We start from the raw sequence: 20091 nt of genomic DNA on the forward strand, positions 1-20091 counted from the left end.
AACTTTGGTTTGGCATGTATCACATAAGTACAGAAGTAAAAACAATAAAATTTCTAGAAGAAAACATTGAGGAATATGTTATCGACTTTGTGGTGGCAAAGAACTCCTAAAGAGAATACAAAAATCATTCATCATAAAATATGAAAAATTGCGGCCGGCGCCGTGGCTCAACAGGCTAATCCTCTGCCTTGCTGCGCCGGCACACCGGGTTCTAATCCCGGTCAGGGCACCGATCCTGTCCCGGTTGCCCCTCTTCCAGGCCAGCTCTCTGCTGTGGCCAGGGAGTGCAGTAGAGGATGGCCCAAGTGCTTGGGCCCTGCACCCCATGGGAGACCAGGAGAAGCACCTGGCTCCTGCCATCGGAACAGCGCGGTGCGTCGGCCGCAGCGCGCTACCGCGGCGGCCATTGGAGGGTGAACCAACGGCAAAGGGAAGACCTTTCTCTCTGTCTCTCTCTCTCACTGTCCACTCTGCCTGTCAAAAAAAAAAAAGAAAAGAAAAATTGCAATTTATGAAAAATGACAACTTCCATTTTTCAAGACACTATGAGAAAATCAACAAAGATGGCTACAGACTGAGACAGCATATTAAAAATGCATATATTTTAACAAAGAATTTAAGTTGTCCCCAGCATATATATAGGAATACAAACAAATCAATAAAAACAATTTCTTTCTCAACAAATACAGATCAAAGACACTCACTTCACAAAAGAATGCCTAGGAGTAGCCAATAGCATGAAAAAAGTGTGCAATGATTAATTAATAATTAATTATTACAATAAATAATTAATGTATTTAATTAATTAATTAATTATTAAAAACATCATTAATTAAAACCAAAGTGTATAATTTCATAGACCCAGTCAAACAACTATATTAACAGACTAAAAAGAGCAAATCTTGATCAAGATCGGAAACAATTGGAATGCTTCCACATTTCCAATAGATGTGTAAAATGGTACAAATATTTTGGAAAACTATTTCATAGTTTCTTGTAAATTTAAACATACTTACCATTTTCATTGCTAATAATTTTCATAAGAGAAATGAACACATGTTCCCCAAAGGACTTGTACAAGATTTTTTCCCATAGCAACTTTATTCATTATATCAACCTAAGTATCCATCAATATATAGTAATAAATCAAGAATATTCATGACATAGAGTACTATGCAGATACTGATTTATGAAACAACATGAATGAATAGAAAAATCATTTTGTTGCTTGAAAAATGACAGAAAGAATAGTGTTCTATATGATCCACTTTGTAAGAAGTTCAAAAACAAACCAAACTAATATATGACGATAAAAATCAAAGCAATGATATTTTGTAGAAGGTTGAATAGACAATAATGCTGGACAACATTCTCAGGTGCTTAGTTAGGAGTTAGAGAGGATTTTTTTATTAAAACATATTAAACTATGTATTTAAGATTGGTGCATTTCACTTTATGTAAATTTTACCTAAATACAACAAATCATTGGCTAGTAGGTGACAGAAGTGCACTTTTTGAAGAATAATTTAGAGGAGTAAGGAGAACAGAAATGGAGGGAGAGGGATGTTAAAGATGCTAAAAAAGGTATTGGGACAAGGGAGGGGGAGGACCCAGAAACAGAATTTAGTAAGGGGATGCCTACTACTCTGCAGTGTTTTTTAGATTAATCCTGCAGGAAGTAAAAACCAAAAATATTACATGTTATCTCACATTTTCACATTCATTTAGGAAAACATTACATTCTGTCCCTGGTTGTGAGTGTTTGGTGATTAGAAAATCAAAAAGAATACACGACAGAGAAGCTGCCTTCCCAAATTTATGAAATCAAGTGTAGCTGAGAGGAAGTGGCAACAGCCCCCACCCAACCCCACTGAAAGCCCTACTGGCTTGTAGGCACTTAGCCACATACTGAGTTTACAGTCCTGGGTCTTTATCTATTGCCAAGAGTGAGGGTTACATAGGTATTCAGGTGTTTCATGCATCGTGGGTTTTACACGTACAACAGAGGAAGATTATTTTTGCAAGATAGCAGCCTCTATTAAAGCACAGATGTGCTTATATTGTTTTTGGCATCCGGGGGCCCTTTTTACTAGATTTTGTCAAGCACGCTTCCTCTCTGAATAGAGGCTGCATACAACAATTGGATGAACAATTTTGCAAAATCTCTAAAGGGGCCTCTCTTGAAGCTAAGCCTGTATGAGATCACGAGATGAGAATATGGCTTGGCTGGATTTTTATTTCAGTAAGTGATCTCATTCACTTAAAGCACTAATCATTTTAACAGGAGAAAAATACAGCCTTCCAAAATCACAGCAGGAAAAAATAAGGGAAAAGGCATGTCAAAGGGATCTTGTGGTGATTCCCAGGCGATTTTACACTGAAAATTTTCCATTTATACATCCTCAGAATGGATATACAGTCTGATATTACTGGTGAAAGATATATGAGAAAGTCAACCTAATGCAAACAAATAGGATTCCAGGCTTGCAAAGCTGACTTACCTGGTTTGAGTTTATTACATCTGACATGAAGAAAACCATTTTCCCCTTTGGAAGCCTTTCCATCATAAGACACATAACATCTGCATGAACATAATTTATTGGGGAGAAAGATTGTATTGTGCTTTATAGTAAGTTAGATACCAGTGGCTGGCCCTACATGGTTCAAAATATCCAGATGTAAACTAGAAATTTTGAAATGGCTTTCCCTAGCACACATAATGGTTTTATTTAATTGTATTTCTATATTAGATTAGATAAGTAGAGCCCTTCTTGTTCCTCTATATTTTCCATCATCCCAGCTTTAAGCCTGTCCCTTTGCTTATTTCTGATTAGCCACTATTAAATTTTCATTCTGTGTATGGAACCTAGCACTTTTAAATATCCCACAATATGAATACCAAGATTCTTTACACTAATTCTACTAAGTCTGCAAAATATATTAATTCAAGAAACAAAGTTGACCAATTCTGTTTTCCATCAGTAAATGTATCAGGAAGAAATTCAAGGATGTTCATGGAACAGTTGCATTTTAAACAAAATATGTATCTACTGGGGGGAAAGAGAACAACAAAGGATGATTTGCATTTCTATCATTGCATGGGTAGCAACCATAATTCTCATTTTCTGGAAAGGATTCCAGGTAATGTGGTCCATTGCACAACTAAACCATTCGTCCAATATTGGAGACAATCCTGAAGGTGCTTGTGGTCCGTGGCCAGTGTGTATCTGTGAAGCCCGGGTTAATGATGAGCTTCTCTTGCCTATGGTGATCAAGACTCTGCTAGTTTTCTACCCTCGCTCTTCAGTACACTTGACTCAGTGCAGGCAGCCTTCACTGTGAGGAAATCACACCCAGAGTCAGTCATCGAAGCCAATACAATCAACCAAACTCAGGATTTTCTCATCGAACATTTTGCTCTACCGAATTACAAGTTATCTAAGCCCAAATGAATAGGAATCAGCTATGGCAAATTTGGGGCTTGTGGACAGTTTCACCCACCATTACTTGAGGCTGTTATCTTTGATCATTGCACAAGTCTGAGCATTCGTACCCATCTACAATCTCAATGCTTGCACACATACTGCTCCAGGAATGCTTGTTCCTTGTCCGAATGTCATTGCTCCACTTTAGGTGCCTCTGTGACACTCCACTCCAAAGCTACCGACTTCTCCCTCACTTGTGAACTCTTCCTTGAATATCCCCTTCCCTACCTTAACTGGAGAGTTGGCTCTTCCATGAAGATCCAATTTTCTCAATGCTCTTTCATCTGGGAGCTACAATTTCACTAATGCCCCACAGACCTCACATTTAGGAACTAAAGCTAGCATTCTCCTGGCTTCCATTCTGATTTGTACATTATTTCTCCTTCCCCTTGGAGGAAAATCCTGCCTCTTCAAAGCTGGTGTTAACTGCTGTGCCTCTACTGCTTCACCATCCACACACTTCCTGATGACTTCTGCTTATTGTTTTCTACCTTAGTGCCTATTCAAAGATTTTTTTTCCTCATACTTAAACTGGACCTTTATTTTGCCAGACTGTTTGGCAATCCATCTAACCTGAGAGCCTCTTGATTCCTTTACCTCTCCCTGCACTGTTTGGTTCTCTCCCACGATACTTCACGTTCCCATCCCCAGGGTCACATCCACAACCTTGGCTTCTTCTGGAACTCATTCATCACTGGACTCACCTATCAAAAGATTGGCTAAGATGTACCAAAAAAAAAAAAGCATGTGAGGCAAATGTGAAGAGTTGTTTTGTTTATTTATTTTTATAGAAAATATTTTAAATATGTATTTTAGAAAGGTCCAGTGAAGAAGTAGATAAAATTTATGGGAGAAGATAAGTGATGAAGAATGATGTTTTAGAAGGGAAGGAAAAAACAAGAAACAGAGGATGGAAGGATTAAAACTGGTCAGGCGAAAGGCACTTTTTCCCTTGAATGAGGCAGAAATAAGAAAATGTCTAAAGTCTATGTATGTGGCAAGTTTAGGGAATGCATGTCTAGTGGTTTCTAATTTCGTTATAAGGAAAAAATAGAAATTTACAGCTGAGAGTAAAAGAATGAAAATGAGAATGAAGCAGAAGAACTAAGGAAAATTTGTAAAAATTTGGAAAAGGATTTCCAAACAGTGTTGCATGTCCAGATGGAGACCCAAACTGTAAATATGTCAGAGTAGAAGGATCAGGAAGGATGACTTGAGCCCTGTTTGTAGCAGAAGATCGAGAAGTTAAAATTTCTGTAGTTGATGGAAACATAGACCAATGTTTGGTAAAAAAAAAAAAAGGCAATGAAGTCATGGAAGAGGGCTAAGATATTATGAGTCACATAAGAAGCAAAAGCTTCTCTTGGAAGGCCCAAGAGAAAGTGTGATGAAAGCACAAGAGAAAATATGAAAAGATAAAAAATATGAAACTGTTGAAATTCTGAAATATTCTCCACTATCTGTTTCTTACATGAAAAGTAATGAGCCTACAGTAACTAATATAGGAATACTATTTCTACCTAAGAAGTTGGTAGGGACTCACAAAACCGATAGCAGATAACAAAATCATTTTAGTGACAAAATCTGTGTGTAATTTGGAAATTGACTGCTTCATCAGCCTTGTCAGAGTCTACGTGAAGTGGAATCTCTAGTTTATTTAAAGAGGAAAAAAGGGGAGTTCCTTCAGCAGAAACAACAGAGAATGTAATTGCACACCTAATTTATTTGACCACAAATTGCATCATTCCTCTACCCCATAGCAAACAAATAGATGGCACTCATTTTTTTTCAAACAATACAGAAGGGTTTTGGAAACTGAATCATCCTTTAAAAAAATCCTAGAATATCATTAAAAAAGCATAGTCATGTTTATGGTCTATGCACTGCTTTACTTAAAAATCAAAAAAGTGTTTTGACATAAACAACATGACACCAAGTTCCTGTATGAGTAAGAATCAAGGCAAGAACTAAAGATGACTACAACAGTAAATTGAAAAAAATATATATTCTTTTAAGGAACTGCTATCCTCCATCAAAAGGCCGAGAGGAAAGAAGGCAGTAATAACATTCTCAAACATTAAAAAGCTGTATTTGTTCTATGGGATGTAGGCACACAGGGTAAACACAGTGGATCTTCCAAGAAGGTTTTCTTTGATAAAACCTAGATATCCAGTATTTGCAAATATTATTTTTTGTATTCATGTTTTATTCTAGGAAATTGATAAATAGCATGTGCTTGTATTGTATTTTCCAGTATGTAGATTGTGGATTCTGAGCAAATGGCTTTTTACCAAAGGGTATAGTTGATTCTATCACTGCTTTATTCTTGACTGTACCTGTTCACTGGGGACAGTGACTCAAGTTCAACTTGCATTCCAAAAAGAAATATACTTGCTGTTTTCAATGAAGTCTCTGGTAGACCGTAATCTACACAAAATTCAGTCTCAGTGACAAAGAACCTTGGCTGAGGCTATCAAAGAAAATGAAATACAGCAGAAGTCAGTCCCTTTGGGTCAGACTGGAGGGTAGTTGTTTGGAAAGCGTATTTAATGACAAAGAGGGAGTTCAGTGGCAAAATGTGTTCCGTTCAGATTTATTGAGAGATAACAGGAGGTGAGAGGGTTGGCACCCTGCAGTTCTTGCCCTTGAACTAGTTAGGTAGGAAGAGTAGTGACAAAGAAGGCTTTCGAATACTGGGTGGCAAACACGCAACCTTAACACCATTTTCAACAGTTACAATTCAACTGTAAACAAGCAAAGAACTTCATCCCCCTGATATCTCTGGGGCTGATGTTGTCCTGATCAATCCTATCTAGCCATGGATTAAGGAGCCAGCTCCTCGACATGGACAGGGAAGAAAGCAAGCAATCACAAGCACTGCAGATTTCGCACTCATTCAGTAAGTCACTATTGGTGCCTACCAGGAGTCGAGCACTGGTTAAATACTTAGAATGCCTCCGTGTACAGGTGGACAAAATAGGCTAACGTCCAGATAGAACATACAGTCCACCCTGGGGAAACACATAATTATAACAAACAGTAGAAATAAATTGGAGCATGTTAAAAAACAGCGTATTAGAAAACGATAGTTTTAAGAGGAATCAAGAGAATCGAGTTAGCCGAGGAAATATAGACTTCTAATTAAGTGAGGTGATTGGAACCAGAATACGAAGTGGCAGTCTGAGCCAAGTCATTCAAGTGTTGAGAGAGTGAGTCCTGCAGAGATCTTGGAAGAGTGACATATGGGCATGGATGAGGAGGAAATTTTGGAATGGAAATATATCAGCGCTCTATCTTCTCTGGAAAGTAGAAGACAAGATCATCTACCAAAAACTAAACAGGCTTGGAATAAGGAACTTATTAAAAGTTAAAGTTTGAAGGAGTGACTGTAAGATACTCGAGAGGAAGATAACCCAGAAAAGAATAAACCAAATTTTCAGCTGTACACTGAACATTTGCACTAGATACATTTGGAATCACTGCATGAGTTTCTGAACACAGGGCTTGGCAGAAAGAAAAAAAAAATACATTCAGATTGAGTCTGAATTGGGGATGGGCAAGATTGAGGGTTAAGGCGAACAAGGGAGCAAATCTTGCTAATAAAGTAGCTCCTGCAGAATTGAGCCAGGGATTCAAGCTCAGCAGAAAGACAGCAAAGACACACATAACACCCTTACATGGATATCAAAAACAGTGTTTCAAGGAACTGGGAGGTAGGGAAGTAAGTACTAAGATTAAGAAAACATGAGAAGTAAGCAAATAAAATGCTCTCAATGGGATTTTAGATTCAAGTTTTGAGGGTTACAGGATTCCAGGTTGGATGATGTGTAATCCTGGGAGTGAGTGATTGAGAGGCCATTGGAGAGGATGGCTGGATGGTGGGTCATCTAAATTCACATTCCGTCCAGTTCCCTTGGGGCTAGTAGTTGGTGTTTCATCTACCGCAGCAACAGCAGAGACCGCGTGAGATTGCAGCTGAGTTTAAAGAACATATGCCTTTTTCTTTCATTTCCTAGCTGTGCAATCATGAGAAATATCATGAAGAATAAGATACTTTCATTATTTGCAAAATGGGTAAAATTGAATGCAACACAGGACTACCAAGAAGAACAAATGAGTTAATGCAAACAATATGTGCTGGCAGAGTGCTACACCCAGTAAAACACAATACACAATCCATAGTACAACTACATTTCATCTGTTTCATGACAGTTTTCAGTTTTAAACCTTCTGCAGATGAGAAATTCTATAATTTTTTTCCCATGTAATGCTAATAATTAAATCTGTGATGCTTTTCACCTCACAATTGATAGTATGTCAGAATTCTAGTAATTTTGGCCATTTCTTCTCATTTCCTCCATCATCTCTTTCATAGTGAATGCAAAGGAACACATTTAAATTAGGAAAACTTTAAATTGTAAATTCAATCTGGAGCAACTGACTAGCAGGAATCTGAAACAAAACAAGAATTTCACTAGAAATTTTAAAATCAAGTGATATAAAAGTGTCATCACAGTGACATTGAAACCATGATTTTTAAGATTTGTTTTTCTTTCCCCGCATTTAGCTTCCAACTCTTATCCCATTTTCTTGCAAAGGAAGTGTAGAAAATTTCAAGGAATGAAACACTTGAAGAGACTGAAAAATTATTGATGATGCCATGAGAAAATTACTGAAACATAATAAAATCACACCCTATCACTTGATATGGAAAGACAGGACCAATCAACTTATCAACTAAACAACTTCCCCATTCAGATATAAAAAGGAAGGGAATGTTAGGGTACAGTTTGAATGTAAGGAGTAAAATGATTATAGATTATAATATTGCTAAGATTAAATGAGGTAATGTATTTATTCCAGGGATTAGTTTTGGATCTTTGATCAAATATAAGTTGGCTGTAGATGTTTGGATTGATTTCTGGTGTTTCTATTCTGTTCCATTGGTCTATCCATCTGTTTCTGTACCAGTACCATGCTGTTTTGATAACAACTGCCCTGTAGTATGTCCTAAAATCTGGTATTGTGATGGAGGTACCTTTCTCCGAAGGGAGGAGAGAACTTCCACTTTGACTATGACCCTATCGGAATAAGATCAATGTCGGCAAACTCTAAAGGCTTCCATAGCCTTGGCAACTCATGACTAGAGCCTGGGGAGATTACTGACGCCATAAACAAGAGTGTCAAATTGTTAAGTCAGCAACAGGAGTCACTGTGTACTTACGTCTCATGTGGGATCTGTGTTGTCTAATGTGAAGTGATGCTATAACTAGTACTGAAACAGTATTTTTACACTTTGTGTTTCTGTGTGGGTGCAAACTGATGAAATCTTTACTAAGTATATACAGAATCGATCTTCTGTATATAAAGATAATTGGAAATGGAAAAAAAAAAAAAAACCCTGGTGTTAAATTGGAAATGGCATAGAAAATTAATTAATTTTTAAAAAAAATATCATGTAGGATCTCTGTCTTTAATGTGCTGTACACTGTTATTTAATGCTATAACTAGTACTCCAACAGTATTTTTTCACTTTGTGTTGCTATGTGGGGGCAAACTGTTGAAATCTTCACTTAATATATACTAAACTGATCTTCTGTATATTAAGAGAATTGAAAATGAATCTTGATGTGAATGGAAGGGGAGAGGGAGCGGGAAAGGGGAGGGTTGTGGGTGGGAGGGAAGTTAAGGGAGGGGGGAAGCCATTGTAATCCATAAGCTGTACTTTGGAAATTTATATTCATTAAATAAAAGTTAAAAAAAAAGATTAAATGAGGTAATGTATTTAAATCACTTAGTAGAAGGATGGGAAGAAATTAAATAGATTCTGCATTTTTCTATTAGAGCAGGAATGTGGGATTTCTATGAAATAAAAGGAAGAACATTAACAAGAATCCCTACAGTGTTATCATCTCTATAACACTTGCGGGGTTCAGGTTCAAAGTTAGAAGCTCTATCCAAAAACTGTCTCCATATGGGGATTATTACATGGTCTATTTCCGTTGAAAACATTGTCTCCAAGTACCATGGATGGTAGAGTAAGCTCTCAAATCTCAGTTGGATTGTTTATTTACAAAGAGTAACTCATGCTGGCTATTACAAAGAAGAAATTCTCCTGATAAAGGTCAAAACAAAGGATGTCTTTGGCAGTGATGCTGAGGTTAAATCTGGGAACAAAACAAAGCTAAAATTGGAAAGTGAATCACAGGTTCTGAAGCATGAAACATTAGCAACAGATTGGAAGCTGGAGAGTGAGTTGGTCAGTGTAAGGACTCAAGGCAGAACTGAGAGCACAGGAGAGAATCAACGGCCATGTTGTGCATAATGCTGACGTGAGGGTTTGCTTGCGGAAGGATTGAAGGTAATTATGACACTTCTCTCCAGCACAGGGAATGGTGGACCTCATCGTAATAGTCTCTGATCACATATTTGCAATGAAAGATGACCACACGTTCCCAACAAGTACTTATCCTTGAATTAACCATGGATCTGATAGGATCAAAGAAAATGGCAGGTGGAGAAAACAGATACTCTTGTGCTGATGTAGCCACAGCAGTTTAGAGACTTTGTAACGAAACTCATAGTATCAAGATTTTGTCTCTTCCACATCATAATTTAGAACCCTTCTGCTCAGCTTGTGATCTGTGATTTATAGTGCACAGACGATTGACCTCACATTTAGGTCATAGGAACCCAGGCTATATTCCTACAGGTGGACTACAAAACACAACATTTTCATCATACCAGGTAGATTTTACACTGGAGGCCAGGATTTTATACCATTTTTAAAATCTTGATCTTCCACATGGCTTCTCTCTCAATCTCAAACAGAATCATACTGTGTCATTCTCTTAGTCATAGGGACAAAACATTTCTTTTCTTCTACTTTATATATACGACTGTATTCAAAAAGTCCATGGAAATGTATCATAAGAAGCTATATGTGAATTTCAAAATATTTTGCGCCAACTTACTTATATTTTAATTCCATTTTCCACTAACTTTCTGAAGTACCTCCATTTTCAGATATCTGTTGTGCTAGTAGCAACCTGACTTAAGAATCTGTATGCTAGTAATGTATACGTACTTTTAAAATAACCATGGAAGTTTTTTACACGTTAGCTGCTGTGTGATGTACTTTCTGTACATTAACTAATTTAATCCTAATAATGACAGCAATAGGTTTATCTATCTTTTTAATTGTAAAAATGAAGAAGTTAATATAGAACTTTCTAGAAAACCAAATATTAGAAATCAAATAACAGCATGCTTTACATTCAATTGATTTATTTTAAATTATCATGTGATAATTATATGCATATGTTTATTGGGTGTAATGCGCTATTTTGATACAAATTTACCGTGTGTAATGGTTTAAATTCAAATAACTAGTATATCAATCACCTCAGACATTCATCACTTCTTTGTTGTTAGAACATCCAATATCCTCTCTTCTATTTTGAAATCTATAATGTATTATTGTTAATGATAGTGACCATGCTGAGCAATAAAACAATAGGACTTATCCCTCCTTGGTTACTTTATATCCATTTTCCAATCTCTCCCCTTCTTTTCCTCTTTTCTGGGTGCCCCAATCTCTGATAATCACCAAGCTACTTTCTACTTTTAGGAAATCAACCTATTTATATTCCACAAATGAGTAAAATAATGTATGACTTATCTTTATGGGACAGATTTACTTTGGTGCAGAATCTATTCCAGTATATTCATGTTGTCTCATAGAACAAAAAATTTTTTGACAGATATAGTTAGTGTGAAGAGAGAAACAGAAAGGTCTTCCTTCCGTTGGTTCACCCCAAAAATGGCCTCTACAGCCAGAACTATGCCAATCCGAAGTCAGGAGCCAGGTTCTTCTTCTTGGTCTCCCATGTGGGTGCAGGTGCCCAAGCACCTGAGCCATCCTCCACTGCCTCCAGAGAGCTGGACTGGAAGAGGAGCAACCGGGACTAGAACCTGGCACCCATATGGAATGCTGGCACTGCAGGCAGAGGATTAATCAAGTGAGCCACAGCGATAGGAATAGCAATCCATTGTCTAAAGATAGTACATTGTCTTTATCAATTTATCTGTCAATAGGCACTTAGGTAGATTCCATTATCTTAGCTGTCATTTATGGTGTTTCAATGGACATGGAAGTGTCAATATCTCTTTAACATACTGAATTTATTTCTTTATTATATAAATTCAAAAGTCAGATTGCTGGATCATATGACAGTTCTATTTTTAGTTTTTGAGGAAACTTCATACTATTTTCTTTTCTTTTTTTTTTTACTTCATACTATTTTCCATAATGGCTGTCCTGATTTATCTTCCTACCAACAGACTTGTGACAGTACCCCTTTTTCCACATCCATGCCACCATTTTTATTTATTGCATTTCTTATAATAACTGCTCTAAACTGTGGTTAGGTGATACCTCATTATGGTTTCAATGTGCATTTCCCTGGTAATGAATGATTTGGAGCATTTATGTCTACACCTGCTGGCCATTTATACATTTTATTTTAAGAAATGTCTGTTAAATCATTTTATTTTTTTTTAAAATAAGGTATAAAATAGCAGAACTTTGAAGCCTGGCAGTTGACTTCCAATTCTCATAACTTAGCTGCCACTGTGAACTATTGTCAGCTGTCTTTCACAGCCATCTTCTTAAATCCTTTCTGTATGGTTTGCAATCAGCCATCCTGATGCTCTTATGTGCTATGGTTTTCTTAGCGGAGTTACCCCTGGCCATCTGACAGTCTTCATTTGATAACCAGTGGAACTACTCTGGCTTTAACGGAATTATGCTGCTTTCAGACCTTCAGTTTTCTTCTCTCACGATCCTTGCCATTCACATAGAGCACATTCTGGGGCTTTATAGAGAAGACACTGAATGGTCAGTCCCTGCTAGGTCATCTGACAGTCCATTCCTGTTTGTTTTAAACATTAATTAGAATACACCTGGCACCAGCTCCTGAAAATAATTCCATTGTGCAGACAATACTTAATTTTACAGGTGTGTCTGTTTTGGAAATGGATTTTCTTTACAGTGATTGTTTTTCTCTCAGTTATGTCCTATAAAGTGATTTAACCAGCAACATGTTTGCTGTACGTTGGAACCTCTATCTGGGCAATAGTTTACTTTTATTCTTCTTCATTTGTCCCTCATAAATGAAGACAATTTAGGTCAAAGCAAGTGGGTAGCCAAGGTGTAACTGGGGATAAAAGCCTTTGGAATTGTTCCCTGTTGATATTCATTCAGGAGTAAGTGGCTTGCTCCACAGCACAGAATTTATCAGCTCTTTAAATGGAGATTGCTGTAATGTGATTGAAATGATTGAACATTTACCCTATGTCTCCAGCTACTATTAAAATTGTAGGGTGTTTCTGGAGGGAAATGGATGGGTTTCATTTCAAACTTTTAATACTGTTTAGAATCAACAGAAAAGTCAACATGGTTATAAACAGAATTGGTGAAGCCATTAGTTCATTAATTATCTCTAAAATACGCAAAATATGTATTCCAAACCTACTTTGTTGTAGACTCTAAATATGATAATAAGTTATGGAGAAAAGAAAATACCTCACCTTTCCTACAGAAGAGGAAATCTGGAAAGTATGAATAATATAAAACAGGGACAGTTTGATGGTGCGAGGATAGTGGCAGAATGAGTCTTGGTGAGCTATCTACCATGCAGGAAGCTTTTGTTCAGAACTGTAAAAACCAGAATGTTATTCCAGAGTTTTGGATTCAGCAGAGCTAATAAAAGAAAATGCAAGATGAAATGTAACATTTGATTCAAATAGCAAGATGTAATCATTTTTACATGCAATATACAGGCAATATTTTAGATGATATTTGGCAAATATCCTACATAAATGAAATATATTTATTTACATGAGTCTATGTTTTCCAATAGTGTATTCCTATTGGCTTTATAAGACAGTCTGTCTAATTGTTTCATGATCTAAAGTCAGAATAGACTCTCCCATTGAACAAGATGAGACAGCAGCAAGAGGAAAACACAGACCAGGAATTCAGCATGTCAGTTTACAGTTCCAACAATGTACAGTTTATGATGTACTGTTGGCTCCTCGGCCCTGTTCTCACTGTCCCCCTTCTCTCTTGGAGGTGGGAAGCAGAAAGGAATGATATTTGCAGGTAGAACCCAGAGTTGTGTTTGCCTTCCCTCCTCTCCTCTCCTCTCCTCTCCTCTCCTCTCCTCTCCTCTCCTCTCCTCTCCTCTCCTCTCCTCTCCCCTCCTCTCTCCTTCCCTCCCCTTCTCTCCTTCTTCTCCTCTTCCTCCTTTTTCTTGCCACTTTCCCCTTACAAAATCACCAAGTTGTGAATATTGGAAGGGTGCTGCCTGTTAGTCCTGCACATTATAAAGAAAGTATAGAAATGAAACTTGTAATGAGAATTTAGGTACCGCTTCTCTGTTTAATAGAAGTTTATTAGAAAAATATATCAAGGGGCCGGTGCTGTGGCATAGTGAGTGAGGCTGCTGCCTAAAATGCCAGCATCCCGTATGGGTGCTGATTTGAGTCCAGGCTTCTCCACTTCTGATCCAGTTCCATGCTAATATGCCTAGGAAAGCAGCAGAAATGGGCTCAAGTTCTTGGACCCCTGCACCTATGCGGGAGCCCCAGGTGAAACTCCCGGAACCTAGCTTCAGCCTGGCCCATCCCTGTTAGGCCCATTTGGGAAGTAAACCAGCAGATGGAAGACCTCTCTCTCTCTCTCTCTCTGTAACTCTGCCTTTCAAAGAAATAAAATCAATCTTAAAAAAACTAAAAATGTATCCATTGTATCATGAACATTGTTTATTTTTATTGGAATACTCGATATTAGATGTTATAGGTTTTCGTATATAAGGCACTAATTACTAATTATATTTTTGGAAAGTAATTATTACACTCCTGCTAATAGAGATTAAGCTTATTAAGGGGAACACTAATGAAGGTTGGAAGGGTAGTAAATTACAGACCTGTTTTTTTCTTTCTTTTTTAAGAAGATTGTACCGGATAGTTATCACATCCATTCAAAAGTGAAATGGGGGCCGGCACCGCAGTTAACTAGGCTAATCCTCCACCTGCGGTGCCGGCACCCTGGGTTCTAGTCCCGGTCGGGGCACCAGTTCTGTCCCGGTTGCTCCTCTTCCAGTACAGCTCTCTGCTGTGGCACAGGAAGGCAGTGGAGGATGGCCCAGGTGCTTGGACCCTGAACCCACATGGGAGACCAGGAGGAAGCACCTGGCTCCTGGCTTTGGATCGGCACAGCATGCGAGCTGTGGTGGCCATTTGGGGGGTGAACCAATGGAAGGAAGACCTTTCTCTCTATCTCTCTCTGCCTAACTCTGCCTGTCAAATAAAAAAGAAAAATCTAAATTTCAGAATTTTTAATAGATTGAATTTTGTTCTCCTAAATTCATATGTCCAAGCCCGAGGCTCCATTGTGTCTTTTTTTTTTTTTTTTAAGATAGGGCCCTTGGGGAGGTAATTAAGGTTAATTGAGATATTATGGGTAGCACCCTTATTGGATAGAATTGGTGCCCTGTAAGAAGAAAAAGGGGGATCATCTCTCTCTCTCTTTCTCTCTTTCTCTCTTTCTCTCTTTCTCTCTCTGTCTCTCAGCTCAGAGAATAAGCTATTGGAGGACACAGCAAGAATATAGTTGTCTACAAGCCAGGAAGAGTGGCTCATCTGAAACCCACCCTGCTAGCACCCAGGTCACAGAGTTCTAGCCTCCGGAACAGTGAGGCATTGAGCGTCTATCTATTCGACCCACTCTGTGGAACCTTGTTCTGCTAGCCCAAACTGATTACAATGGATCGTGTAAATTAAAGATGAAAAGAGAAGACAGATTACAGCATGTATCAAGGTTAAGAGTTTTGCTGTATATAATGAACTATTTGTTAAGATTCAATGAGGCAATAAATAACATTCCTCATACCTTCTTGAATTAGAAATCAACTCATAGATTAAATTGGATCATATAGATAAAGAGAAAATATCAGTTTTGTCCCTACGATAATTGGAGGTCAGGTTTTGGGATTGCAATTTGAAATTCTCATTGACGTTCTACTCCTGAATTAGACATACTCAACAGTCATGACAGACATCCACAGATGAGTTAGGACAGAAACCAGAGAAGAATGCTGGCCTCTTTTTAAGATTTACTTATTTATTTGAGAGGTAGAATTACAGACAGAGAGAGGGAGAGACAGAGAGAGGTCTTCCACCTGCTGGTTCCCTCCCCAGATGGCTGCAACAGCTACAGCTGAGCCAATCTGAGGCCAGGAGCCAGGAGCTTCTGTGTATCCAGGTTAACCTGGGTTCTTTCTGGTGTGGTGAGGAGCGCTACCTAACCTGTTACAAACCAGGATAAGTATGCTCGGCTATTTTTTTCTAAACTCCCTAAATATATAACCTAGTTTTCTACTGAAAGAGAGACTAAGTAAGGGAAAGGAGAGAGGCCAGGTGTGTTACCCCCGTGGAAATCCTCCCAACAGAAAGTTAGGTAAAAAACCCGGAAGTTCCATTGGTTGCATTTCAGCTTTGTGTTTGCTTAAACTTCGGTTCGTATGCACTGGCTGTGTGGGGCTCTCAGAAGAGGCAGGCAACGTTCTGCAAAGACGGCCCCTTTCCCTTTCAGGAGTCCATCCGCTGACTACCCATAACCGCTGTTTTGAGATTCCTTCTGCTCCCAGGAAATACTCAGCTTTTGCCGTCACAGAACACTGGAATGGATTGATCTCACACATGAAGCAAACACTGTGCTATTTCCTGGGACGGTGAGTGCTCCTCATTCTCCTCTTACTTATTCTTAAAATGTTTCCAGATACAATGTGTTATAAAACTCTCCATGTCATAAATAAGAGTGTCAATTGTTAAATCAGCAACAGGAGTCACTGTGCACTTACTCCCCTTGTAGGATCTCTGTCCTTCATGTGTTGTACAATGTGAATTAATGCTATAACTAGTACTCAAACAGTACTTTATACTTTGTGTTTCTGTGTGGGTGCAAATTGTTGAAATCTGTACTTAATATATACTAAGTTGATCTTCTGTATATAAAGATAATTAACAATGAATCTTGATGAAGAATGAGATGGGAGAGGAAATGGGAAATGGGATGGTTGTGGGTGGGAGGGAGGTTATTGAGGGAAAAAAGCCACTATAATCCAAAAAGTTGTACTTTGGAAATTTATATTTATTAAATAAAAGTTAAAAAAAGGGAAAAAAGACAGCATGAAAACATTCTTAAAGCGATCCATTAATTCAAATATTAACATCCCTCATTGTCATATTTCTGAATAAATGTCAAGAATAAGATCCATAGAAATCAAAGATTGAAACTCTAAGGTCGCCACTCCCATAGCAGTGGATGTTTAGCCTGGCAGTTAACATGCTTCCCATTTCACATAGGATGGCCAGGGTTTGCTTCCTAATCCCAGCTCCTGGCTCAGCTTCTTCCAGTGCAAACCCTGGGTGCTACTACATGAAGGCTCAAGTAGTTGGGCCCTTGCCACCCACAGGGGAGACCCAGATTGCATTCCTGGCCCCCAGCTTTGGACCCAGCTTTTGCAGGCTTTTGGGAGTGAACCAGCAGGTGAGAGCTTGCTCACTCACTCTCTTTCTGTCTCTGTCTCTCTCCCTTTCAAATAAATACTTTTAAATTTTAAGTAAAACCTGGGGCTGGCACTGTGGCGTAGTAGGCTAAGGTTCCACCTGTGGTGCCAGCATCCCATACGGGGGCCTGTGTGAGTCCCGACTGCTCCTCTTCCAATCCAGCTTTATGCTTATTGTTTGGGAAAAAGCAGTGGAAGATGGACCAAGTGCTTGGGCCCCTACACCCACATGGGAGACCCTGAGGAAGCTCCTAGCTCCTGACGTCGTATCTGCCCAGCTCTGACCTTTGCGGCCATCAGGGAAGTGAACCAGAGGATGGAAGATGTTTCTCTGTTTCTCCCTTACTCTGTCTGTAGCTCTACATTTCAAATAAATAAATACCATCTTTGAAAATTATGTAAAATCAATTCCAAAACAGCGTCTCTTCAAATACTAAGTTCAAAAACTTCTAAAACCACTAAGTCCATAAATTGTCATTGGATTTTTCTGGTTCACCCTTCTAGATACAGGTAGAGAAAACTCCATGTCAGATGACTGGTTAGAGCTCATTACATTTAATCTGTGTGTCTCTGATTGGAAATGATGCAGTTCTTTGTGTCTCTGAAATTGGATTCGTCCTGCTGAGTCTCTCATGTTCACCCATTTGTTAAGTCTAAAGTGTAAATTGGGAACAAAGGAATATTTCAGCATTAAGTCACACATTCAAAAAATAAAGACAATAAGCCAGTCCCTAGGCCTGATACCCATAATTCCAAGCAAAAGGAAGTTTGCAAAGACATAGATAAACTAGGCCTGTATTACTCTTGCCTAAGGCTTGATAATACCTGAGAAGTAGACAATACATAGGGTCCAGAATAATCTTTCTTTGAGGCTCACTACTTTGTCAATCATTCTATCCTAGGGGTCTTTCCTTTAAGACTTGCAAATTAAAATTCAGTAAAGAGAAATATCTCACTATGGAATTAATTACGACACTATTAAAATTCTCTGTTTTGGAGAAAACGTCTTCTGTCTCAGTATGTAGTCTCAAAATAATTCTGCTAGCTTGGGGTGTTCAAAATTTGCAGTGATGGTAGGCTCATTCTTCAAGTTTATTTTCATCTAGAAAAGTGCCTCTATTTCTGATTTCTTTTTGAATACTGAGTAGCCTTTGTCCCAGGCCTGCATTGAGAGGGAAATATACAAGCATGTGGTAACAACTCCCACATCCCAATAAACACACAGAGAGATATTTTTTATTAGAAGGTGTTCTTAATCCAGGTTTATCATAGCCTTTTGTAGCCCCTGATTCTGGTAATATAATTCCTTTGAGCCTCCAAGGCAACATCCCCCATTCCTGCAGCTGGAGAAGCATCCTAAGCAAATTACTTAAAGGTAGCTGCTTTTGTATATGAAACGTGTGCCCCTAGAGACCAAGTCACTACCAACAACTCAGCTATCTGCTCTGCAGGACAATATCTTTATCTAATTTTTTAATGTTTTAGGTTCTGAGATTTTTTTTTACACATACTTTGCATGATACTCCTCAACAGTCTCTTTTCTGCTGGGTTTTCCTACTCCCTTGAGGACAGCACAGCTTGATTTTAGATAGCTACACCTGCTTCTTAACTTTACATAGGACTGGATTTTTGTTGTTGTTGCCTTATCTACGTTTCTGCTTATCATTTTCTTTCTCTTTTTTCTCTAGTTTTGAGATTTCTTTTGCTAATGTATCCCTCTACAACATCATTCTTTGTGATTCTTGACTGTGAGACATTTGGGATAAATAAGTGTGAATTCTGTAAAAACAGTAATATCTCACACAAAGCGTACTCCTGTGCATTATCCACTATTCCCATCTCACTTAGTAATAGGACTCCAATTTGCTGAAGCATTAGCCTCAGATTCTCACACAGAGACTGTTCATTAGGTGCAGTCCTGATTAAAGCAATGTATGTGGATATTATATAGGAATTCAAAAAGGTCCAATAAGAAGACAGACGAGAGAAGCATGCTCTATTTACTCTCTTGCCCATCTTCATTTACTTTTATACTTCCTGAAATATGGACTCAGTTCCTACAGCAACATCGGACACTTCGGCCAGCGTTTTTATCAAACAACACACAAAGACTGACACAGAGAATGAGCGTGCCCGTAAGTACAGTGGACAGAAGACTGACATCCAAACAGGGCTTGAGTCACTCTGATGTGGACCATCCCCTTCACCTTCAGAAACTGGGCTGAACCTGCCCTCTGCCTTCAAACTCCCATCACATACATTTCCATGTTGCATTCAACCAGGGCAGAAGCTACATCCCCACATACAATATCTGAAACTTCCAAATTAATGCCTTAATTCTTCCTTGCTGATGTTACCAGAGTTTACCTTGCAAATCATCCCAAATGTTGTACAAGTACTTCAGTCTTCAAGGGATAGTTTCCTGAAAGCTCTTCATTTAGATTTTGTTTGGAGGATGACTCAATCAATTCCTATATTTGGGTTCCCTTACAGCAGTCATTCCAAGTAAGGGAGATTTTTGTCTCTCTTTCTCTTGATACAGTTCTTTGTGAACACAGTCTCATTCCTGATTTAATAATAACTAAATCAGCTCCCTCCATCCCGTGGGGTTCTCCAAGGGTAACCAGACCTGCAAACGCTGGCTTACTCTGCTATTGTTTCCACCTAGGTTTGCTATTAAGATCTCATTTTTCTTCATCCTGCAAAATCTTCCAAAATCTCAACATTCCATGCTTTCTCTGCATCTTAATCAGACTGTCTAGCTTTATTTTTCTTTCATCCTCCCACTGTTCTTGTACTTAGCATAGGACAAAAGCATAATTTTCAAAACCTTTCAATTTCTCCTTGACTTACTTACTTTAAAGGTAAAGATTTCCAGAGAGAGGAATTTTAAATTGCCTTCTTAGCCTTAGAATTTGTAATAATTTCTCTGAGTCATTCAAATTATTTAGAGAGGGAATTTGGTTAGTCTT

The 20091-nt window shown here is 38.4% G+C and overlaps 1 protein-coding gene across 1 annotated transcript in view; it reads left to right on the forward strand.

The window, feature by feature from the left end:
* The first annotated feature begins 12292 nt into the window (after positions 1–12292).
* LOC133756433 (large ribosomal subunit protein uL14m-like) overlaps positions 12293–20091 on the forward strand; it is a 36272-nt gene continuing 28473 nt past the window's right edge. The window contains exons 1-2 of the mRNA XM_062187125.1: positions 12293–12384; positions 16199–16282. Coding sequence (XP_062043109.1) covers positions 12293–12384; positions 16199–16282 — 176 coding nt within the window. The remainder of the gene's footprint in view (positions 12385–16198; positions 16283–20091) is intronic.

This window comes from Lepus europaeus, chromosome 3 (assembly GCF_033115175.1).
Source record: "Lepus europaeus isolate LE1 chromosome 3, mLepTim1.pri, whole genome shotgun sequence".
NCBI classification, from domain to species: Eukaryota; Metazoa; Chordata; class Mammalia; order Lagomorpha; family Leporidae; genus Lepus; species Lepus europaeus.